Source organism: Tupaia chinensis, unplaced genomic scaffold, assembly GCF_000334495.1.
Source record: "Tupaia chinensis unplaced genomic scaffold, TupChi_1.0 Scaffold139733_1, whole genome shotgun sequence".
In the NCBI taxonomy this organism is placed as follows: Eukaryota; Metazoa; Chordata; class Mammalia; order Scandentia; family Tupaiidae; genus Tupaia; species Tupaia belangeri.
Window position 1 is genome coordinate 1,568,384 of NW_006199613.1, and position 24,988 is coordinate 1,593,371.

The 24,988-nt window shown below is 57.4% G+C and overlaps 1 protein-coding gene across 1 annotated transcript in view; it reads right to left on the reverse strand.

The window, feature by feature from the left end:
• KIAA1549L (KIAA1549 like) overlaps positions 1-24,988 on the reverse strand; it is a 94,536-nt gene that overhangs the window by 33,342 nt on the left and 36,206 nt on the right. The window contains 5 exon segments of the mRNA XM_014593074.1: positions 738-867; positions 8,309-8,526; positions 12,434-12,612; positions 17,002-17,129; positions 21,470-21,654. Coding sequence (XP_014448560.1) covers positions 738-867; positions 8,309-8,526; positions 12,434-12,612; positions 17,002-17,129; positions 21,470-21,654 — 840 coding nt within the window.

Below are 24,988 nucleotides of genomic sequence, written 5' to 3' on the forward strand. Positions count from 1 at the left end.
CCAGCAGCCCCCTCCCCCCACCGCAAAACCCCCCGAAAAAAAAAAAAAAAAAAAAAAAATGTTTACCCAGATATATTTCAATTATAACTCTTGTTATAGGAGGTTTTAACTTGTAACTACAGAACCCTGTAGGGGACCACGAGAGAAGCGTTTCCACAGAACCTTAGATGCGAGACCACTTGAGATTCCAGGCAGGGCCAAGGTCATGGACCCTCTCGGCTCAACAGTGCCCCCGAGCCCCAAGGCACCCCTACTAATCACAGGAAGTGTCAGGCTGCAGCCCGCCCTCGGGGGGAGGCCAAGGGACTGGAAGAATCGCATGGCATGGGTACCCCGGGAGCACGCGTGTGCTTTGTCACGGGAATCCTCGAGCCACTCTCAGGAATCTCACTGTTTCCAAGGCAGACTGAGCAGCTATGAAATCGGGAACAGATCCAGCTTTCCCCGTCACCACGGAGTCAGGGACGCCCAGGCTCAGATGGTCATAACCCACGGCCAGGCTGTCTGCTGAGCCTCTGAGGGCCGAGGGGACACCAAGATCACTGAGACCCTCCGCTGTGGGGCCAGGAATGTGCGTCCTGCGTAGGCTCACTCCCGGCACCCCCCGGCAGTGCTGTTACTGGCATTCCGAGCAGGCCTACTTTGCAAACCGGTCATGAACAGAACAGAACAGTGCACTTTAACCCCCAGCTCCGCAGCACACGGGGCCCCCAGGGCCACCCCACTGCCAGACTCACATCATAGCCGCTGTTCCGGATCCCACGCCGGGGCCGCTCCCGTGTTACCAGCAGGTCCATCTCGGTCTCCCCGGGACTCGGGCTGTTCAGAGACTGCCGGCTTCGGTAGACGGAGCTCTTCATCTGTTGCCTGAGAAAATTCCACAACTGTTACGAAGCAGCAAATGCCCTGACAGATGGGATTCTCTGATCCCAACAGGCGGCGACGCAGGGCCACGACTTGCCTCAGAAGCCTCAGTGTGGACGGCTCTGCCTTCTGGGGAGGGGCTGTGGAAAGAGGGGGATGGAGGGTTTTTCTTTTTCTTTTTTCCCATTCGGCTGAATTGCAAGTGCTCTTTCATTTGGAACTAGGTAACCACACTTCACCGCCACACTGCAGCCTCATCTAGAACCCTGCTAAAGGCAAGGGTCCTGGGTGCTTCGGCACGGCCACGCCAGGCGGGCCACCCGCCTCGGTCTTCCTCAACACAGAGCCTCCCGTCCCTGTCCATCTCTGACACCACGTGCAGGATTCGATGTGTTAATAAACCCTCCAGCTAGTGGGATGTGAAAGGTTGGGAGTGCTGACACAGTTTGTTTTTTGTTTACTTCTTCCATGAGCAAGCGAGATGACAGAGACAGAGACAGAGACAGACAGACAGAGACAGACAACAGCCCCAACAGGATCCTGACGCCGTGATCCACTTCAGCCTCAGTCAGCCAGGGTCCCGGGCATGCACACTGCCAGTGTACTCAGGGAGGCCTGGGGATGTGGACCCAGAACCTCCCGGGGTCGGCCCCCAGAGTGTGTGTTCCAGTGCTACTACACCACCTCCGAGCCCCGACTTCACTTCTACCATCATCACATGGATTCCCCTAGGGAGTGGTGTGAGTGCCTCGGTCAATCCATCCCGAGAGCCTTCTGCTCAGGAACCGGGGGTGCCCGAGGGAGTGAGAGCGACATGGCCCGGCTGTCCAGATCTGACGAGGAAGACATTCGCATTGTCTTGGAGAGTGCTCAGTGCATGGAGGAAAACAGGCACCAGCAGAGCTTCGACAAAGAGCCAGGATCTGCAGGGGGGACAGAGTCTTTCCAGCAGCCGGTGCTGGAGAACCAGCCATCCAGCTGCAGGAAGGGGACCCCGGCCTGTCATTCACGTTAACAAGTCAACCCAAAGACAGGGTCTGTGACGGAAGGTGACTAGGATGGGACCACTGTAGACATGACAGCCTGAGAAGGTGACATTTCACTGAGCCCTAAGGAGTCGGCCACATGCCCGTCTGCGTGGAGAACATTTTAGGCTCAGCAGTAGCACTCGCTGAGCTCCGGGCGGCCACCTCCAGCATGCCGGTTCCCGCACACCACGGTCTCCTTTTCCCCATCAGTACAGCGGCACAGCTAGGAAGGTGGCTGTGCTTCCTCCACAGTGAGAGGTCTACGCGGAGCAGTGAGGCCCCACGGAGGGGGCCACGCGATCCTGCAGTGACGAGGGACACTCCCTGCTGGTCCTGCGGTGTGTCTCTCTGTGGAAGTGTGCATTCCACACCATCTGTCTTCAGAGAACAAATGCCACCCGTTATCCTCTGTGCTAAGGTGCCAGCTCTTCACGAGTGGAAGAAGAGCTGGGCTCTTTACCCCCAGTGGCCACACGGGAGCCAGAGCCCGGCAGGTACGCGCACTTCTTCCCGGACACAGTGAGCTATCACAGGATTAGAGTCCCACCGTCTGAACAGACAGCAGAACCCAAAGGCAAAGCCCTGCCCTGGAAATCAGCCTTGAGGGGACCAGCAGGAGGTGTGATGGTTAAGGTGCTAGACTCCCACGTGGCAGTACGAGCCTTGAACTCAGCAGCTTGAGACTCTCACTGGGCACATGTGTGTGTCCAAAATTCCAAGAGGAGAACGGAGAAGAGATTGCTGCGTGGCCACCCCCCAGTGGGGGGTGATTTCTCACTTTCTGTCTCTCTGTCTCTCCAGCAAGCACATGTGCCCTATGGCAAAAATCTATCTGAAAAGAAAAAGAAAGAAAGAAAGAAAGAAAGAAAGAAAGAAAGAAAGAAAGAAAGAAAGAGAGAGAGAGAGAGAGAGAGAGAGAGAGAGAGAGAGAAAGGAAGGAAGGAAGGAAGGAAGGAAGGAAGGAAGGAAGGAAGGAAGGAAGAAAGAAAGAAAGAAAGAAAGAAAGAGAGAAAGAAAGAGAAAAAGAAGGAAAGAGAGAAAGAGAGAGAGAGAGAAAGAGAGAATAAAGAGAAAGAAAGGAAGGAAGGAAAGGAAAGAAAGAAAGAGAAGGAAAGAAAGGAAGGAAGGAAGAGAAAGGGAAAGCAGCCAGCCTGGGAATAAAGAGAAGAGGCAGGCCTGGTCCCTCTCCGGAGGCCATGAGCTGCTCAGAGCCCCTGTGGCCTCGTGTGGTGCCCAGGAGCACTCAGTCCAGTTGGAGCAGTGTGGTGATCCTCGGGCTTCCTTCAGCCAGGGGTGGGCATGTGACTGAGGTTGGGCCAGGCTCAGCATCCCATGGCCACACAGCCATAGTGACGCTTCGGTGGGCCGAGGCTGCGTCTTAGGGACTTCACTAGGGAAACCGGGAAAGGGGTCTTGTCTTGTCCCGGGGGTTTCTAGGAAGGCTGACCTAAGCCTGGCGCTGCTGGCAGCCAGCTTGCCACCGTGAGGTAGGAGCCCATCTGAGCGGCCGTGGGAGATACTGGGCCCCCGCGGCCCGAGTTGGGCACTGAGTGCTTGACTTCAACAAGGCTCACGGTGCAGCCCTGCCCCAGCTCATGCTGCATCGCTGTCACCTGCACCCACAAGGATGCCGACAAGGAGGGCTCACAGCTGCTGTCCCCGCAGGTCTGCAGCTTCCTTGAGCGAGGCTGACAACCTCAGTGAGCTGGCGGACAGAAGCCGTTCTGAATGATTTGCCTTTTCAGGCAGAGCCCAACGAGTTCTCATCCTTGGCCTGATTACAAGTCATCTTTTGAAACAAAACAGAACCAGACTTCACGACTGCCCTGCACTGGCCTGCCAGCCCACTTAGACTGACTGATAAGGTGCGGGCGGAGCGAGCACCTGGGGCAGCGCCTGGCGTGGCACTTGGTTATTTTGCAAGTGTGCGCGACACTCTGAGGGACTGGGTAGGCCCTTCTCAGAACCATGCGGTGTGCACCGGCCGCTTGCCCTCAGAGATCACCATCACATACAGCCTCGGGGCTGTTCACCACGGCCCAACCAGCCAGACGGCAGCAGGCCAGGGCCACGTCTATCTGGAAATAACCTGGGCTCTCAGGTAGAGCAGCCACGTACTTCACAGAGCTCGTTGGGTGTGCTGACTTCCTGCAGGTATTCGGCTACATTTTTAAGAAGTTAATGAATTTGGAAACGTGCAAATTTGAGGAGATTTTGCCTCTGAAAAGCCTTGCTGCGTAGACAACCAAGAGTGCTACTTGGGTTTCATGGTCTTGTTCTGTCTAGACAGGGTCTGGCTGTGTCTGGCCTCCTGCCTTAGCCTCTCAGCCGCCAGCTGGAGCCTGAGCCAGGCCCGGCCCTGCCCGCTCTTTCTCAGGCAGGGTCTCTCCAAGCTGTCTGGGCTCATCACGAGCATCTGATTCTCCCACCCTAGGCTCTTCGAGTCGCAGGACCACAGGCACACCACCATGCCGAGGCTCTAGGTTGGTCCAGGAGTTGAATTTGGCTTCCCTGTGGTCCCAGCTCATGGGCGCACTCAGAGTGTGCCCCCACGGCTGGGCTTCTTTGCATGTCTAACCCCAGTATAGTTTAAGGAAGTAGCTCTCAATGTGTCCTTTGGAACCCTGGGGTCCTGCAGAGATGGCCCGGCATCACTGAGAGGAGTGGCCTCCCTCCATCCGAGCAGCTCCGACCTGCTTGCTGCGGTTTGTGGTCAACGCCGGGGGTTGTACCCAGCAGCTCTGTGATGGGGCAGTGCCAGGCTTTATCTGGGAGGGGGGACATGAGAGCAGGAGGACAATGGGCAGATCGGAGTTGGGCTGGAGCTCGGCTCGCTGCAGGAGAGTGGGGGGCAGCCATTTAAGTGAGGTTCCGGGACTCGCAAGAACCAAGACTGATAGACAGGGATGCAACTGTCACCCAAAAGGTGCTTCATTAGAATCATAGCTCCCGGAGGAGGGGACAGGCCCTACCCAGTGGTCCACGTGGTGAGCAGCAGGGTCAGCCAGGAGGCAGAGGAGCGAGGGGAACACAGGCTAAAGTCTGTCTTGGGCCCCATGGAAAGGAGTGCAAGGTGAGGTTAGAGGGCAACCTGTGCCCGCGGCTGCCCACATTGTCCTCCCTGGCCCTGGGTGAAGAGGGCAGGTGGGGGGCGGTGGTGAGAGTGGCCTGGAGGGTGGGACCCCAGAAGACCAAAGGCGCCGGGTGTGGGCTTTGACTGACAGGTACACTGCAGGTGAGCTGTCTATCCTCACTAGAAGCTGGGTGCCCTGGGGACCGGGTCTCTCTGGGGTCAGTAAGGCCCAGATGGCAAATCATTACTGAAATTAGAAGACACGGTAAGGCCCGGCAGGTGGTGTGGTCATTAAGGTGCTGGACCCACATGACTGACCACAGTTTTAAGTCCTGACCTGCTGGCTTGAAAATCACTCTGGGCGGGCCATCACTGGACTCCCACATGGTCGACCATAGTTCGAGTCCTGGACCTGGTGGCTAAAAATCACTTGGGGTGCGTGTGTGTGTGTGCCCAAGGTCTCGGGAGGAGAATGGAGAAAGGACTGCAGTGTGGCCATCCCCCCAGGGGGTGATTTCTCACTCTCTCTCTGTCTCTCTCTGGTGAGTGCATGTACCCTACAACAAAAACCTAAGAAAGAAGACCCTGTTCACACAGCGGTGCAGCCTATACCCGCAAGTGCCTGTCAGGCCCCATCTGTCACTGCCTCAGGGTGCTCCACAGTACAGGAATGGCCCGAAGCCTCCACAGGTGGCTGCAGAGAAAAGCCTGGGAGTCTGACCTGCGGGAACAGAAGCTGCCGGCCCTCATGGTGCTGCGAGCCTGCGAGTGACGGCTGGGGGCAGCCTCAGTCCTGCCAGGCACTTTCTACCTCTGCGTTGGAGTTCGTAACATAAAGTGGGTGTTCTTCCAATTAAAAAGAGAGAGGGAGCCAGCAGTTGGCGTAATGGCTATGTCGCTGGACTCCCACGTAGTCGACCGCGGTTCGCGTCCCAGACCCAGTGGCTTAAAACTCATGCCGGGCGCGTGTGCGTGCGTGCCCAAGATCCCGAGAGGAGAATGGAGGAGAAGGGATTGCGGCGTGACCAGCCCCCCTGGGGGGTGATTTCTCGCTTTCTGTCTCTATGTCTCTCTCTGTCTGTCTGGCAAGCGCACGCGCCCTATAGTGAAAACCTCTCCAAAAAAAAAAAAAAAGAGAGAGCTGTGAGAACTATTATAAAAGGGTAGCAGGTGGCGTGGTGGTTAAGGCAGCTGGAACACGCTTGACCAACTCCACGGTTCAAATCTTGGACTGGCCACTTGGAGGACACACCAGTCATGTGTGCGTGCTCAAAATCCAGGAGGATGGAGAGAGGGCGGAGAGAGGACTGTGGTGGGGCCGTCTCTGAGGGGAGGGTTTCTCACTTCCTCTCTCACCTCCTGCCCCTGTGAGTATTACACACCCTGTGGCAAATGTAAAAGATGAAATAATAATCCGTCCTCAGCCAGTGCTAGGAATAGAGCTGACCCTCTCTGGAAGTAAAGTTCTGTTTATCCTCTCTACATAAAAAGCAAAAACTGACATTTTTGTTTCTCCAGTAATTTCCAGGCTAAGTTCCTCCTACCTAATTAGGTGTCCCTTTCCATTCGATTTCCCTGGGCGTCAGTGGACAGTTAGGGAACTCGCTCCTACCCTGGTCACTACAAGGCCCCAGAGGTAAGGGACCCGGTGCCAAGCGTGCGCCAGAGCAGCCGGTCTCCCGCACGGCCCTCACTCGTCCCCCCCACAGCCACCGACGCGGTGCACATGCACCGTGAGTCTCCTCGTGGCGTGTCTGCAGTAAGTCTAACCGAGTAAGGCAATTAAGCACGCGTTTAGAACCCTCTTTTGGTTACTGAAAATAGATGCTCATTCGATTTACAGAATTTAGCCCTGCCTCTAGTGTGGCCTTGTGGCTTCAAGTCAAGCCCGTTGGACAGTCGTTTTCGCTCCTAGTAAATACCCACTCAGGCCAGGAGCTGCCCTGCCATGCCCCGACTGCAGAGCATGCGTCTGCCACGCCCGGGTGGGGCAGAGTGCCTGCAAGCTCAGGGCTAGTGCGGTGTGGCCAAGGAGAGAGGGCGTGGCCTCAGATCCTGGGAATGATCCAGGCAGGTGGAACAGGGAGAAAACAGACTTGTCACCCGGACTGAGGCCACCCTGTTACATCGGCAGCGGAGCTGGCAGGACGCCGGAGCATGGCCGCCGCTGCCGCCGCCGCTGCAGTGTTGGGCGGTGGGACTTTTGAGGACTCTGTCCTCACGGGTGAGATTAATGCTATTACAAAAGGATGTGTTTGGCGCCAGTCAGCTGGTGTAGTGGTTAAGGCTGCTGGATCCCATACAGCTGACTGCGCAGTTCAAGCCCCAGACCCGACGGCTTGAGGAATGTGCTGGGCTCATACGAGCATGTGTCTGAAACCCTGAGAGGTCGGAGGAGGGACGTGGTGTGGCCATCAAGTGCATCCTCACTCTCTCTCTCTCTCCCTGCCTCTCTCCAGTGAGTGCACGTGTCCCTATAGTGAACTAAAAATATAAAATAAGATAAAAATAAAAGGGTGAGTCTGGACCCTCTTGCCCTCCCACCATGCGATCTTAATCTTGGACTTCCTACCCTCCAGCACCTGAGAAAACGTCTGTTTGTTACCAAGTGCCCAGTCTCAGGGATTCTGTTATAGCAGCAAAAGCAGACCGAGAGGCCAGTGTGAGTGCCGGCCCAGCCCTTCTCACGGGGCCAGGCCCTCCTTTCAGACTGGCACGGCACCGCCTCTTCAAACCCCCAGGGCATGTGGCCGGTCATTCTGGGGAGATGAGTTTTCTCTCTCCATCAGCCCTTCAATCCCACAAGCACAGCCATCAGGCTCTCTCGTGCACTGTGAAGGTTGAGGGAGTGAAGGAAGGAAGGACAGAGGCTGGCAGGCCCTGGCAGTTTTCTGCATCTTGAGCAGTGTCAAACCGAGCAGGCCTCTCCGCCCGCAGTGCTGAGATGAGCCACCGAGGCCCTGCGCTGTTGGCAGGAAGGACCTACCGAGGCTGCACACAATCTGCCTCCCTCGTGCCAGGGCCCCAAAATAACTGAAGTGTGCTCTGTCCCTTGATCTGGACGCTGCGAAACTAGGTAGGTGATGGCCAAACCTTCAGCCAGCTCTGAAGGAGCTCCTGGATTGAAAATACCATAAGCTACAGGACAGTTATGGGGTTTGGCCGAGCGCTTTTTCAGTGGCTCAATTTCACTATCCTCCAGACTCAGGAGGGAGATCTGGCTGTACTGACCTGCCCTGAGTAGCGGCCTGCAAGGACCACAGACCTGAGGTCCAGATCCAGGGACCAGGACCCGGCCACACTGCACCCTCGTCCCACCCAGAGGATCCCGCAGGGACTGCACCTGTTTTTAGACTCAGCAAACGGAGGGCGTAGCTCCGGGTCTGGATCCAAGACGTGCTCCACGTCCTTCGGGGCCTTCTCGTACATCCTCTTCCGTTCACTCAGACCCTTACTGGTCTCCCCCGGGGGGACGTCGTAATACCCCTTCCTCTTGGCTTTGAGGCGCAGCTTGTTCCGGTAGTGCTCGATGTCCGACTTCTGCTTCAGGGCTTTGTTCACCTGCAGAGAGACGGTGTGAGGCCCGAACCTGACCCAGCACGCTGCACATGGGGGACATTCACCATCGCAGGGCACAGTCTCTGGGGAAGTCCCCTCAGGCCTCGGCGTTGCTCCCAAGTCAGTCAGACCCACCTGTGCCCCATTCTGGCCCCCGCCACACAGTGGCCCATGAGCAAGGTGGACGTGGCGCTTACCTGCGTGCCATGGGACCTTTACGGGGTCTCCTGGAGTCTGCCCAGCACTGCCGTGGCCGGGGCCTGACTCCGTGTGCTTGGGTTAAGGCACAGCCTGCCCGCCCTGCTCTGGCCTGGCCCTCGGACTCGGCGTCTGGTGAGCTCTCCGTGTCCTGACCGTGGCTCCAGCCTGGAGCCCGACAGCCTCAGCTGGCCTGCACCGGGAGCCCAGCTCGGGTAAGAGCTCCCGAAGAGGCTGAGTTGGGGGCAGACACCTCCCCGCAGGCCTCTCCACCCCGCCAACCTGCACGCCAGGCGTGTTCTGTAACCGAGTCCTTCGGGAACCTCGTGTGGGCCCCGCATCGCGAGCCCTGCTCTACAGGCCACTCCGGCCTGTGCTCAGAGAGGATCAGCCCGGCACACCCTGACCTGCCGGGACGCGAGCAGATGACCGTGCCACGTAAGGAGCAGGACGAGGACGACACGCCACGTTTCGGAACTTCCTACACTGCTATTAGGTGTGCTTCGAAATACGCTTGAAAAGGATGTCCTGGACTCACACAGGAAAAGGCACAGTTCCAGGACGATGCGTCCTTCATAACCAACACGCGTAAAACAGCAGGAAAAAATCGTGAAATATCCATGTCCACCAACACAGAGCAGCAGGTCATGCAGACGGGCTGGGCCACCGTCCCAGCAAGCGTGGCGAGCCCCGGCTTCCACTAGCAGCGGGTAGCGAGAGCCCATGTCTGGGCAGGAAAATACTCATCTGCTCTCCTCTGCCACAGGGCGACACACCTGAGAGGAGGGGACTGAGGAGGGGACTGAGAGGGGACTGAGAGGAGGGGACTGAGGAGGGGACTGAGAGGGGACTGAGAGGGGACTGAGAGGAGGGGACTGAGAGGAGGGGACTGAGAGGGGACTGAGAGGAGGGGACTGAGGAGGGGACTAAGAGGAGACTGAGGAGGGGACTGAGAGGAGACTGAGGAGGGGACTGAGGAGGGGACTGAGAGGGGACTGGCAGGAGAGGGCCTCAGAGGAAGAGGGCCTAAGTAAAGAAGGGCCTGAGGGGAGAAGGGTCTTAGAGGAAGAGGACATGAGAGGGAAGGCCTGAGAGAAGGGCGTGGCGAGCCGAGTCTCTCGGATTGGCGTCTGTCTCTGACGCTGGCCTCACTGCGCTAGGCTGATATGACACAGGCGAAGCGGCCGTTGTGTGGGTCCAGCACTCGGTGGAAGGTCCTTATTAAGTGCAGCTACACGTCCGGCCATGTCAACCCAGGAGGCTTGGCTACACAGGGGATAGACTCAGAGGTCGGGCTGGTTCCGGCATGGCAAATGATAGAGCCAAGGGGCGTTAAACACACAGCCAGCCGGCCCTTCCTCCCAGCCCTCTGAACGGCAGCGACAATGGGGACGAGGAAGGGTTGACCCGGCCGCTCTGCTCCATGTGACATACTGGGCACTGAGCAGCTAATAGCTGCCGTGCGTCACAGTCAGGGGAGCTGGACTCACCCCGCGACCTGGCTTCAGACTCCCCTTTAAGCCAACGCCACGTTCCAGTGACGGGAGGGAACGCTGGAGCTGGCCGTCAGGACTGCCACAATAACCCGAGTGTGGCTTGGAGCAAGCCTCTGGGGCACTTAGGCTTCCGTTTGTCTAAAGTGAGGAGCATGGAACACGTGCTCTGTAAGCTTCTAGAAATCGGTGAAGTCCAACCCATCCGCCTTCAGGCCAACTCAGTCTTCATATCCAGCAAACGGGGACCCGGTTTGCAAAGCGTTTGCACCTGGGGCCTGGTTGGTAGTGAGGGTGGGCCTGACACACGTTCCACACCCACTGTGCAGGGCCGCGGCGTGTCCTCCAGGGGCTCCGACACGCGTTCACAGTCCCGGCGTGCAGGGCTGCGGCGTGTCCTCCAGGGGCTCCGACACGTGTTCACAGTCCCGGCGTGCAGGGCTGCGGCGTGTCCTCCAGGGGCTCCGACACGTGTTCACAGTCCTGGCGTGCAGGGCTGCGGTGTGTCCTCCAGGGGCTCTGACACGCATTCACAGACCGGGCGTGCAAGGCTGCGGCGTGTCCTCCAGGGGCTCCGACACGTGTTCACAGACCGGGCATGCAGGGCTGCGGTGTGTCCTCCAGGGGCTCCGACACGTGTTCACAGACCGGGCATGCGGGGCTGCGGTGTGTCCTCCGGGGGCTCCGACACGCATTCACAGACCGGGCGTGCAGGGCTGCGGCGTGTCCTCCAGGGGCTCCGACACGTGTTCACAGACCGGGCATGCGGGGCTGCGGTGTGTCCTCCGGGGGCTCCGACACGCATTCACAGACCGGGCGTGCAGGGCTGCGGCGTGTCCTCCAGGGGCTCCGACACGCGTTCACAGACCGGGCGTGCAGGGCTGTGGTGCGTTCCTCCAGGGACCCTGAGAGGAAGACTAACCCTGGCGACCCCACCTGCTGCTGGGACAACGGCAGGGCATATGCCATGAGATGGACAGTCCCCCTGACAGCTCGACGGCAGAGAAAAGCACACGCGGTATGTGCCAGTGCATGCACACACACTTGTGACGTAAATGCCCACGAGCTGGTCCTACACGCGTGTGCTCAAAGGTTCCTAGGCATTTGCAGCCCACTGGCTGTTCCCTGCAGAGGACGGAGCAGTGGCCGCGGGGACCTGGCTTCCTGCCCTCCCTCCCTGGGGGCCTGCCTGTGCCCGTCCTTCCTCCGCCTCCTCTGACTCTAGACCACCCACCCGCCTGTCAGTCATCTCCTACCTGCCCGCCCACCCGTCTTCCCGTCTTCCATCAGCCACTGCCCATCACCTGTCTGTCCATCCATTTCCCTTCCCTTCCTTTTTTTTTCCCAGAGAGATATTTTTTGCTACAGGGCATGTGCGCTTGCCACAGAGACAGAGAGGAAAGTGAGAATTCACCTCCTGGGGGGGATGGCCATGCCATAATCCCTTCTCTTTCATTCTCCTCTCGGGATTTTGGGCACATACATACATGTGCCCAGCCTGAGTTTAAGCCACTGGGTCCAGGCCTCGGATGGCGGTCGACTACGAGGGAGTCCAGCACTGCAACCGTTGCGCCATCTGTGGGTCCCTCTCCCTCTGTTCCCTACCCTGACCCGTCATCATCTCTCCACCCACCTGGCCGGCTCTCACCTGTGATCTCCGAATCGCCTCCCCGCCTGCCAGCCTGTCCCTCCCCCGCCGCCCCCCCGCATCTCTCTCACTCTCTGAGGCGATTCTCACTCTAGGGCCTACGTTAGTTTCAGACTCCTAGGAAAGTGAGTTCACTCCACGTGTGCACTGATACCCTTCTGGGAGCAGCCAGTGGGCCACACTCCCATTCACATGTCAGTATATTCTCTGGGTCTGCCTCAGTTCGAGCCCCTCCTGTCCTCACCACCGCCAGCATTCCGAAGGGGAAGCTGGCAACTGTTACCGAGAAAGGCAAAAGACTACGGTGCGGTGGTGGGTGCAGGGAGCAGAGCGCCTGAGGTGTCTTTGCATGACCACGGTGCTAGAAGATTCCAGAGACAGCATGGCATTTGGAAGCTCCCTCCGGGCTTTCCGGTGACAACAGATGCTCTGACAGCATGCCTAGGAGGGTCGGGTCAGGCCGGTGACTCACGACCGCACACCTGCAGCAACTGCGTGCATTCTGCACCCTGCCCTCCCAGGGCGGCCCGTTGGTCCAGTCCCCAAGGTCTGCCAGACCCAGGACACTCACCTCGCCGTTGAGGACCGCCGCGGGCTCCTGCCTGTCCGGGCCGGGCTGGGCTGGGGCCAGGGCTGTGGGTTTTATGGCGATGAGCTGCACTGACCCGGACGACGAGTCGAAGGGGTCTGCGGCTGACTTGCCAGAGTTGTCAAAAAGCACGACTTCCTCCTCGTCGTCACTCGCGGGCACTAGAGCACAGGGGAGGCACGCAGATTTATGGGGGAGGAGTGGGCACGGTCAGAGGAACTCAGGCAAGGCTGGAGGCAGGGGACGTGGTTTACCCCAAACCCTGCACTCGGCCATTTCTTCCTCAAGTCTGATCTGACCGCGGCCCCTCTGCCACCTTACCAATGGGTAGGGAAGACACAAAGGTCTGGATTTAAACCATAAAAGCCATTCTATTAAAAAGCCAAAAATACATTCTTCTCTCTGAGTTGGAGAAGTGGATTTAGCCGAATTTTGCAACTATGCTTAAAATATGACCATCAAGGCCAGGTGGGGGCGTGGCAGCTAAGGTGGCTGGATCCATGTGGCTGACTGCTCAGCGTGAGCCCGACGGGGCCGCTTGGTAATCGCACCGGCGCCCGTGCGTGAGTGCCCAAACCCTGAGAGGAGACTGGAGAAGGGACTGCGGCGTGCCCGTCCACTGCGAGGTGACTTTCCAGTTCCCCCATTTCTCCCCGCGAGCACCTACCCTGTTGTAAATTAAACACAAACAAACAGAACAAAAAACAAAACCCAACAGAATAACAGCACTCAGCTCGGTTCCTGCCACCCGAACTACTCAGGTGGGAAGGCCTCCTGTCACCCAGCCATCGTCACGGACGCCATCTCCTACTGAGGGCCGGTCCCCAGCCATGTGGGGTTTGGATTTCTTTCACTGGTCTAAAACAAAAGAGGGCTTTGAAATAACTACCGGAGAAACCGATTTAAAGCTGCAGACAACTCTCATCAAATACAGCAGCTTCCACCTACATCTGTCCGATTAGGTCTCCTGACAGACGCTGCGCCACCAGCCTGTCTCACGTGTCCTACCGAGGCTGCAGGAGTGCCGGCGCCTTCCAGGGCCAGTGGGGCCTTGCTGATTCACTTGTTCTTAAAGCTTATTACATAACTCAGAATAACAGCTTATTGAGCATGGCTCGGCCAATGATAAATGAAGGCTTTCAAACAACTAAACCCAGAGACAATTTAGGAGCAAGACAGGTATACAGAAAGTAGGTTGTGAACGGGAGTTATCTGTCTTTCCTCTCTGCGAGAGGCCAGGATGGTGTTCATACTATCGAGAAACACATAGATTCCATCATTCTGTCATTTACCAGGACCACAGAAGAGCTGTCAAATTAAGCCAAGTAAACTGCTATTTCACCACGTGGCTGGGACACCCTTAGAGTCCAAGAACGGGTTATAATTGGAATTTTTTTCTGGTTCTGTGGACCTGATTGCAAACAGCAGGCCACCAAGCAGCCAGTGACAGAACGATCCCTACGTCGCTCTGTTACCAAACACACACATGGCTTTAAAGTGCAGTTTCACTGGTCACTCACCTGGCCACCATTCCCTCTCGCCTGGGCAGCTGCTGTGAAGGTCACCTGCAGTACGCAGCCTCCACACAGCTCTGACACCCCGCAGGGCCATGCGGGCAGACCGCAGGGTGGCCACTGTTACCTCTGCGCCCTGGTCAGCAAAACAGTACGGCTTCCACTTTGCTCTCTCCAGGGCTTACTCTGGAGAAAGCCAGCTGCCACATTTCGAGGACACTCAAGCCACCCTGTGGAAGGATCCACATGGCAAGGAACTGAGGCCTGCCGCCAAGAGCCAGGAGCATGCCATCATGTAAGGCCAGGCTTTCGATGACTATAGCCCAGGCCAACATTTCAACTGGGACTGCATGAGAGACCCTGACCAGAACCACCCAGCTGAACCGTCCCTAAACCCTGACCGCAGACATGTGAGACCACAAACAAGCTGCCATTCCATTGCTGTCAGAAAAGTCAAGACTCATTTTTGCATAGAAGAACACTGAAAAAACACATCATGACTTTTCTGACAACCCAAATAGGTTGCTAGGTGTTGGGCCCCTTTGTTACGCAGCAATAAATAGCAGACGCTTCCATACGATCTTGCACTCTGGGCTTCTGCTCTTTTCCCCCTACCCTAAAATGTATGCTCCACCAGCTGCCAGACTGGATGTCTCCAACAGGAAGCAAGATCACACCTCTCTGATCAGAGCCTTCTCAAGGCTTCTTGCTTAGAGTAAAGAAGAGAGGCTTTCCTTGGTCTGCACGGCCTGGTCAGGTGCTGGCCTCCTATCGCTCCCTCTGTCCACTCTGCTCCAACCACGATGGCCTTCTTCATCACACTGGGCTTGCTCTCACTCAGGAATCTTTCATTAGCTGTTCCCTCTGCTCCAAATGGTCTCTGCAGTTCTATCCCATAGCGTCTTTCCTCCTTCCTTCTTCCCTGGGTCCATTTTCCAGTCCAGCAAAACACACTGCTGACTGACTAACCCTAACCTAGCACGAAGGGAAAACCCTTGCTAACGGGGACAAGGGGAGGTGTCTTGGAAGAGCCATCCAAGAACTCGGGCAAGTGTGCTTCTGTGTCTGCTGAGTTTAACACAAAACGAGCTGGTTCTGTCGTTTCTATTTGAAAATCTCAAATTCAGACCTACCGAATGGCTCACTGCAGAGAAGCAGGAGCGGCCGACCCTGGGAACACACTGGGCTCACCTTTGGCAGAAATAAAATGCAGCTGAGCAAGACCCTAAACCCAGAAGGGTGGCCTCTCAGTGCAGCTGACAAATACCACTCGACCTGCTGGCAGCTGAACCTCGCTCCCGGACTGCCCACTGCTCCTGAACTGCCCACCGCTCCCGGACTGCCCACTACTCCCGGACTGCCCACTGCTCCTGAACTGCTAGTTAAACAGTGAACATGTCCTGAACGGGACCCGAGGGAGGGAGAGAAGGCAGACCATGGGGACGGCGATGTTGACGGGGGCTAAAAACGGGGTGGGAGGGGCGCGCGAGCACTGCCCCCGTCTGTCCTAAGGTTAGACGCCCCCACCCCCCATCTGTCCTAAGGCTAGACGCAGGGAGGGAAGCACTCCTGGTAAATGTGCACCACCCGACAGAAGAGTCTGCATAGTGGACGCTCATGAGCAAGAAAAGGGCATAGGGCAACATGCCCGTTGATCCCATGTATATATGACAAAAAAATACAATGAAAAGCAAAGACGGGTGTTGTATGCATAGTGAACAGTCAGAGAAAGACACGCACTGAGGTACTCAGGGCTGGGGGATGAACGTGGCAACAGGGGAGTGAATGGTCTTTGTCTGACTTCATGAACTTCCAGCAAGTCCTCACAGGCAGGGAGGGGACGGAAGGCAGGGGAAGGGGCTGGGAGGGCAGGCTGCCACTGTCCTTAAGTAAACACCCTCCTGTGGCTTCACTGCCATCTCTGCTGTCCCCTCCGCTCCACTCACCTCTCAGCCCCTCGCTCTGGGAAGAAGAGAAGTGGCTGAGTTCAAGGCACCCTTCCCAGGTTCTCCTGGGTTGTAAGAAAGCCGTGATGTGTTTTTCTACCCTTTTCTATGCACAAATGCATCACGGCTGCTCTGACGCCCCAGATCTCTTCCAACCGCGTGTGTGTGCTGGCCTGCAGGTGGTGGGGGGCGGGGTTCTGCTGTCCTGGGAGGGGGGACGGATATCCCAGGAAAGCCCCGCATATCTGACAGGGAATGTACATTCTGTGTGACTCCTAGGATGCCCACGATTCAGGGCTGGGGAAACCCAGGGCTCAAGTTCGTGGGCCATAGCGAATGGGCTGCAGCCCTCTCGGCTCCCCCAGAATCAAAGCCTTCCCCAAGCAAGCGTCCCTGCACTCTAAAGCACTTTTCTTTTTCCACATTTTTTTAAAGAAATTTTTCGGGGCTGGCAGGTGGCCTGGTAGTTAAGGGCGCTGGACTCCCACATGGCTGACTGTGCTTCGAGTCCTGGACCTGGCTGCTTGCTTTCTCACTTTCCCTCTTTCTCTGTCACTCTGGTCAAATTTAAATAAATAAATAAACAAATAAGTAAATAAATGTTAAATAATTCTTTAAGGGCATATGTGCTCACTGCAGAGACAGAGAAAGAGATAGTGAGAGGGAAAGTGAGAAATCCCGCCCCAGGGGTAGATGGCCACGGCACAATCCTTTCTCCATCCTCCTCCCAGGACTTGGGACACGCGTGAATATGCACCCAGCATGACTTTTGAGGCACCGGGTCCGGGACTCAAACCATGGTTGGCCACATGGGAGTCCAGTGACGTAACCGCTATGCCATCTGCTGGCCCTGTAACGCGTTTTTCTCAGGAACTGCATGATTCCCCAGGGAGGAAGGGGCAGAGGGGCTGGTCAGAGGATGACATGGAGAAGCAGGTGAGCGGATACTCCGGAGGTGCAGGCGGGCTCCGGCCCCTGGGAGGTGGACAGAAGGCTGAGGGGGAGCACCCAGTGTGCGTGTGTGCACGCGTGCTCATACATGTGCACTGCAGGGAGGAGGGGCTCGGCGTGCTTGGCGCAGGCGTCTCACCGTTTCTCTTCCTGGCCTCCTCCTTCAGCGCCTTCGGCTGCGCGGTTGCGTTCTGGGGTGAGCGTCTCCCTGAGCTGCGCTTCCCTGATTCGTTACTGATGACAGAGCCGGTCTCACTGGGCGACCTGCTGGAGGTAACCATGGCAACAGGGGAGCAGTAAGTTCCACCAGAGCTGCCACCCCTCAAGGTCGTTTCATTTGCAGTTTATGTCTGCAGCCTTTTGTTCCGGTCCTATTGACAAAGAACAAAGGAAAAGCCCCCAATCCAAAACCACCCTGGCTGCTGCCCATTAGGCAGCTCATTGCTCCAGGGCTGGGCTCCGAGGGGCAGGCAGCGAGCATGGAGGTGCCACCCTGCAGAAACAGGCTTAAAACACGGTTCTTCCAGCTGTCCTCTGTATGGCACAGACCCTCACCGCCAAAGCTCGTCAGCCACACTCGGGGCTTCGCTGTCTCACACACGCAGTGACTAGGAAACCACTTACGCGTCTCCACCGATCTGAGCGGCGTGGTCACTCGGGGATATGCCTGTGCACTGACTCTGGCCAGCCCGGAGCACAGGCAGAGGAGACCTTGGACACCACCCCGGGCCTCCCGAGCTCCCCAGGGCACCTACAGACCCAGGGCGGTGCTAGTGCTTTCAAACTGCCCGTGACCGTCACGACAAGCCCACAGTTTGGTGGCCGCCACCTCTGCTTAGCCAGTCAGGAACGTGAAGCATGTCGTCCAGGCAGTTGGGCAGTGGTAGGACACCTTCCGCTGTAGTGCCCTAGTCGCAGAATTCCCAAAAAACCACAAGGAGCCGAATCTGCTGTAAGCACACGACGGTCATTTTTATTCGGGCTCGAGCCAGGACTCTCAATCTCACCGGCACAGTGGGTCAGAGTTGAGAGCCCGGTGTTAGTCGGGCTGGGTTTTTATTTGCGGTTGAGGGAGAGGTCGAGGGGCACTGAGGAAGGACTCACACAGCTATACGTTGGCTGTAGACTTTCAGAAGCAAGTCGTCCCTTACTGATTGGTCTTCAGACCATTAAGCTGGGCAAGAAAGTGACTTGAGGTCTCTGGTATTGTTCTGTTCTTCTCATCATGACCCTCTCCTACGTGATCAGCTGCCCCCTTGAGACGGCACTGATTCTCAGCAAGGTGGGTTTAACAAAATGGAGCCGCCCAGAAAGAAGTGGAGTCACTCCGGCCCTTCACCGCATGCACCCCAGAACCCCTTCCGCTTTGCTCCTGCAGGACCTGGGCTAGGCAGACCTTCTCACCAGCAAGCACGGGCCTGCCTTCCGCGGCCCTGCGGCCACACTGATCTCCAGACCTCTGCAGGAACGAGCTCGCAAGAGGCCCGGATGAGGTCTGCCAGCCCGTGGGTGACACATGTGAAGACCACCTGCCTCCCCGCTGTGGGGACACTCAGGAGGCAGGTCTAGAGGCCTCTGGTTCTTCTGCTGCCAATTGTCCAAACTTGGAAAATTACGGTATCCGCCCAACCAACTTCCGGATCCTCCTTGTTCTCCTCGTGTCTCTCTTCTTTGCTGGTTCTTCCCTCTGCTGTGGGTCTCTATCGCTGTGACATCCAGGGTTCAGTTCTCAGATCTCTTCTCTACCCACACGTCCTGGGTGACCCCTTCCAGCCTCACAGGCTAACTGAACACTGACAGCCCCACATCTGCATTTCTCCCCGGACTTCTGAGCTCCATGCTTAACGAGTTCCCAACATGTCTCCTTGAGCATCTAGCGGGCACCACACACTCACCATGCTCCCATCTGCACTCTAGCGCCTTACAAACTTCCCCTCCAGCCTTCTTCAACACAGCAATGGCAAATTCATTTCTATGAAGGGGACTTCCAAAATTTCATGGTAAAACAGAATGAAAATATGAGTGTATTTTACTCTAAAAAGATTGTAAGTCCATACATGGTTTTTTCATAGTAGGTATTGTCTTTCCCGTGAGTTTTTGAAGACCCCTCGTATTTCCATATCCTATAGCACTCTATCAGCAAATATCAGTTCTTCCTTCAAAGGAAACTAGAATGCGGCACTCGTCACACCCCCGCCCCCGGAATACCACGGCAGCCCCTGACGTGCTCCCAGTCTGTGACACTGCGGTGCATTTCCCTACCTGCAGCGTTCCTCACCATAGCCAGAACAAGCCTTTACACCTGGGGGCACGCCACGTCATTGCTCTTCAACCTTCCAGTGACTTCTGATCTCCATCCACAATAAATTCCAAGTCCTGACTTCAGTCTCCCCAGCCTGACATGGCTGGCCTTGGGCAACTTCTCCGATTCACCTGCAGGCACTTCCTCCCCCGCTCTCACCAGCCAGCCTCCTTGGCCTCTTGCTCACTTTAAGCAAGTCGAGAAGTTCCCTGCTCTGGGCTTTGCACACACCGCTCCATCGTCCCACAGAGCCTCGTGGCCTACACTCATTTCAGTCGGATTTCTCAAATGTCCCTTTATCCGAGAGGCCCTTCTTCCCTGGCTTCCTCCTTCAAATGGCACCACACACCCTTCCCTCTCTCTACCCCATTCCTGCACCCCGGATTCCTTCCTTGCACCCATGGCCACCTCGCCTGTTTCTGCCGTTTGTGGTCATTCTCCCCGCCAGACTGAGACAGAGCAGGAACTCTGCCTGGCTCCCTGCCGCGACCCCAGGGCTGCTAGCCAGGAGTGATGGATAACACCTACTGAGTGGGGGGAGGGGGCACGGAGCTTTCTCACCTCCACAGTGAGTGGTTAATAACACCTGCCGGGTGGGGGGTAGGAAGGGAGCACAGAGCTTTCTCAACTCCACAGCGAGTGGTTAATAGTGGTTAATAACACCTGCTGGGTGGAGTGCAGGGAGGGGGAGCATGGGGCTTTCTCACCTCCCTGCAGTCTCAGGCACGGGAGGAGGGACCAGGGTGTTGGCTGCCCAGTCAGCAGGGCCTGTGCCAGCGGTCAGTGTCTTTTTCCAGGCTGGTGCCAACCCCTCACAGTGGTCTCCTGGCCTCTGACCTAGCCTGTCTCACCTGTCACCCACGTCGCCAGAACAGTCCTCCTGGAATGCAGGCTGGACATCACTGTCTCCCTATAGAACATCGTGGCTTCCCACCGCCTGGAGGGTGAGCTCGGCCTCCTTGGCCTGGCAGTCACCCCTTCCACAATTTCTCCCTGCTGGTTTTGCCCTCTGCTACGTCCCACTAAAACTCTGAACGCAGGGACATCACCGTTAAGAGAGCACGTCTGTCCCTCTCTCCCGCAGCTCTCAGAATGGATATCTCCACGTCTCCCCACCCGCTCAGGTCCCGCTGACCCTTCGAGGCTCAGCTACAACAACTTCACACCCTGGGCAGAGTGTGGTCTCCCAGTGACCACCCTGGTCAAAGTTCTCCCTCCTCTCTTTCATTGTTTTTTAATCACAGAGGAGGGGGTGCATGCACCGCTGAGAAAGACAAGAGAGACAGAGGGCGAGGGAGAAGGTACCCCCCAACGGGGCATGGTCACGTCTCATCGCTTCTCTGTTTCTCCACCCTGGGGATTCTGGCATGTATGTCCATGTAGCCACCATATTTTTTTCGTCACCAGGGCTGAGATTCAAACCGCATAGTTGGCCATGTGGGATCTGGCTCCCTTAACCACTAGGCCATGCGGCCAGCCCACCCTCTTCTCTCTTCTCCTGCCCTTTACTCAGACTCCGCTGTGGACATCCGCACATCCTGCTTGGTATTCGTTATTAATCTGTCTCCTCTACTCTGAGATCTGGGCCCGGGAATTGATCTCATGCATTTGTCCCACCAATGCCCGATGAAGAGCTCACAGTACAGCTCAATAAATGCTTCTGGCTGCAATCAGAAATGCCATCGAGAAATTGCCAGACAAAATACGAGATGGGCCCTACTTGGAAGCTAAGTTAAAGACAAGTGAGACAGCAACACCACATTTGTCACAGTGACCGTGAGGGTTGGCCCTCTCCTGTCACGGCTGACCCGTGGCACGAACCTTTACATAGGGCAGCTCACACAGCACGCGTTGTCGTTGTCAGCTCCTTGGTTTCCTCTGCAAATATTCAGAGTGAGCATGACGGGGAATTTGTAAGGTGGAATTCCCCTAAGGTGGCTTTCTCACAATCCACTACAGCACCCAGCCCTGGGGATCTACAGGGAACTAGTCCCAGGACCTGCAAGGGCGCCAAAGCTGCAGAAGCTTGGGCCTGTCACCGGGACGGCTGCACAGTAAGCCTCGCGCCCCCCTCCGTCAGCTGCCTCCGACGATGCCCTCGGAACGCCCAGGGCAGTGCACATGCTGTGAACCGCCGTTACGCCAGGGAAGGACGACGAGGAACGTCTGGACCCCTCAGTATAGCACGGCAGTTTCTTTGCAAACTACCTACACTGGTTGAATCTGCGGGTGCAGAACCCGTGAGCGCAGAGGGCCAGCCGTGTTTCTGTCACAGACACGAAGGGGCAAAGCCGGCTCGGCCTACCTCTTCCTGGTCTCCGTGGACTTGGCGGTCTTGATGGTGCTCCCGTCTGGAGCAAGGTCCCTTTCTTGCGGTGCATCTCTGACGGGCCGCGGGAGGACCACGGTCTCCTGCGCCACAGGGATGGCCTCGTCGTCCGCCCCTTGCTGGCCCAGGTGCTGCTTGGCGTAGTCGAAGCCCTGCACCGGCTGCGGGGAGAGAGCTGCAGTCAAGCTCCCTGGAAGGGCCTCCGACGAGGCCTCCGGGGAGAGGCGCGCTGCAGACACCCTGGGCACCCCGACCCGCTCGGCCGCAGGCGCTGCAGCACCCCGGGGCTACTTCTGAGGCCAGAAACCCAGAGCCGGCTAACTCTGCCCAGCAGCGGACGCCCTAGAGAACACCTGTCAGAAAAATGAAGAGGGTAAACGAGATGCAAATAGGCGTGTGAGGACAAACCCACTCGAGTGTAGACCGCTGATTTCAAATCAATGGATAAGCTCCTCAGAACCTGCTCAAACAGGAAAACGCAGGCCACCCTGGCCGCACCTCCCGTGTGGACGCACGGGGGCACCCTCCACTCCGCTGTCCAGAGCTGTGTGTGATGGCCCGTGCGTGACTTCACCAAGTCACCTTCCCAGCGCTACCTCCTCCAGTCTGGAGTGTTAAAGCCGGTCCCAGACGTGGAAACCGAGGGGCACGCTCTACCGCCCGGAAAGCCGCGCCGTCATTAATAACGAGAAGGGGTTTTTGGAGTCGCTCCTAATCCAGACTTCTCCCCTCGGCAGGCCAGTTCTCCTGTAAGTCATGCCGGGGCGGCAAGCGCGGCTGGCGTTGCAGCGTCTGAAACCCACGGGGTCTGAGGCAGCCGTGAGCACGAGCGACAGCGTCTGTTGGTGGCAACAGAAAGCCAAGTCCTGTTAAAGCCAGTCCCCACACGGCTCTGTCTGCTTACACCCAGAGCAGCCAGGATAGACAGCAGGCAGGACCGTGTGGTGGGTAAGCACAGCGACTCCAACAGCAAGGCTGCCGGGGTTCGAGTCCCGACCACCACTCGTCAGCTGCATGCCACTGTGACTCCACACCTCAGGCCCCTCGGCTGCGCCGTGGGAAGAATGAGTGTGGCCGGGGTATAACTGGACGTGAGGGGCTTTAACCACCAAGGGGCTGCTGCGGGATCAAACCATGCACGCTCGGCGCTCAGCTGAGGGTCTGGCACACGGCAAGTGCTCGTTGGCATCAGTTACTGCATGTCTACATTTTAACTTATTATTATTGTTTTATTTATTCACGATCTGGTGTGCGTGCACGGGAGAGAGGGAGAGAAAAGAGCGCTGTCCTCCAGGTCTGGCCACGCCACGCTCCCCTTCCTCCAGCCTTGGGATCTTGGACCCTTGTGCCCATGCCTGGCGTATTTCCAGCTGAGCAGCCTGGGGATCCGAACTGCCGCCGCCACGCGGGATCGCACTTCTCCTGAACAGCGCGTTACTGCTGCGCCGGGGCCAACCCGCTATTAGCTATTTCCGTTTACCTTCCTGCTACGTCACAGTCCAGGCAAGAAGGATACCAAGCGATCTGGCGAGACTGCCCCCTGCACAGCAGTGTCAGAACTTGGTCTGATCGGACGTCGCTCCTTCAGCAGCTCGTGTTGCTAAGGAACGTGGCAGGAAGGTGCCAGCAGACTGGGCAGCCCCCCAGCAGAACGGGGCCGGCCCCGCACTCACAGCCATGTCTCACCGTAGGAAGGGGTTTCACTACTAAATCCAACAAAGCGTCATCTGGGGCTGCCACAGCCTCACCACGGATGGGTCTCCAATTCCCTGAGAAATTCCCACTGGGAATGTTGTCACCACCCTTCCCTCGGGCCCATGTGGTGCCCATGACATCCTGAGGCCAGGAGCAGGGAAGACGGAGTCTCCGGTGACCCGACGATGTCCCAGCATCCTGCACCCCTGCTCCCCCGTCTCCAGCTGTGGACAGTGAGTGTCCGGCACACCTCTGGGGCCTGGCTCTCTGCCCAGGCTGACAGTGTCTCCGGCTTCTGGTCATGGCCTGCTCCCCGGAGTTCGTGGTTTGGAACTCGGTGCCTGGATGACGGCACTGAGGCCTGGCGGGTGGTGACTGAATCCTGGAGGTGTCGCTGTCACAGGTGGATTGACACTGTCACCGTGCGCAGACTCTCAGAGAGGTTGTAGAAGGGGATGGCCCCCGGTCGTCCCAGGCATGCCCACCCTCTCTGCTCTGGGGCCGTGCCATGATGCCCTCCAGCCACGAGAGCCTCGAGTCAGAGAAACCTCTGTCCTCGATGGGTCACCCGATCCGGGGTCTCTGCGTCAGCACATGATGCAGGCAGGCAGAGGCGTGAGGAGGTGGCAGCTCACAGGCCCACCCGGCTGGTCGGCAGTCAGTGTCTACCCGGTGCTGTGTCCAGCCCCTGCCCGCCGATCCTCCCCGCCACCCTGCCGCTCTCTGTCACAGCCTGTGCTGCTGGGCGGGCACCTGCTGCCATGCCCGGGCTGGCTCCCAGGCCGAGACTCCGGCCTGCCTTCAAGGAATCTGATGTCTCCAACATAGCCAGGGCTCCCCGAGGACTGGGTGAGGGGGCCAGCTGGGTCTGTCCTCTGCCTCTCACCCTCACACTGGGTCGGAGTTACCAGGTGCCAGTCCAGCGGGTGTGCAGGAAGAGAAACACCAACCAACAGCTGCTCACAGGGCAGCCTGGCTGTCCGGTGCTCCAGCCCCAGGACTGCAGCAGCCACTTCACCCCACGACAGGCCTCAGGAGTAAGCAGGCAGGCCAGGACACGACAGCTCTAGATCCCAGGGCTCGAGCAGTCCCCACTCTCCGACTCTCAGGGTAGTAGTTTCAACCCCCTTGAAAACTCCAAGAGGACTCGTTGACCCGTGGGAGCCCCATCCCAGCAGAACAACTTCACGAGCCAGCTGTAACTTCGTCATTGGGTTCTAGAAAATTATCAAACCAAAATAATCTCCAACACTTTCAGAGACAGACGCATTGGCAAGACCTTTTTCAAAAAGGCACGTATGGGGGCCCACACGTGGTGTAGCGGCTACGTTGCTGGGCTCCCACCTGGTTAAACCGAGTTCGAGTCCCAGACCCGGTGGTTTGCAACTCGTGCCAGGCACACATCTGTGTGTGTGCCCAAGATCCTAGACAGGATGGAGGAGAAGGGGCTGCAGTGTAGCCATACCCCTGAGCCGTGGTTCCTCACTCCCCTTTCACTGTGTCTGTCTCCCCACCTGACCCGCAAGTACATGAGCCCTAAGGCAAAACCTCTAAAAACAGGAAGAAAAAAGAAAGAAAGAAAAAGCACGTAAGCCGAGAAGCCAACCATGTGCAACATTTCTCTGTATGCACACGGCTCGAACCCTGCGTGCATATGAACCCTCCAGCCCTGCCCGGTACCTGGGATAGGCCCCAACGGCCTTCTCCGAGGTGGTCTGCTCCAGGGAGCATGTTCCCACCATTATGGAGGGAAAGCGGGGGAAGGCTGGGTGCAGAGACAGAATGGTGAGGGGGGGGGGG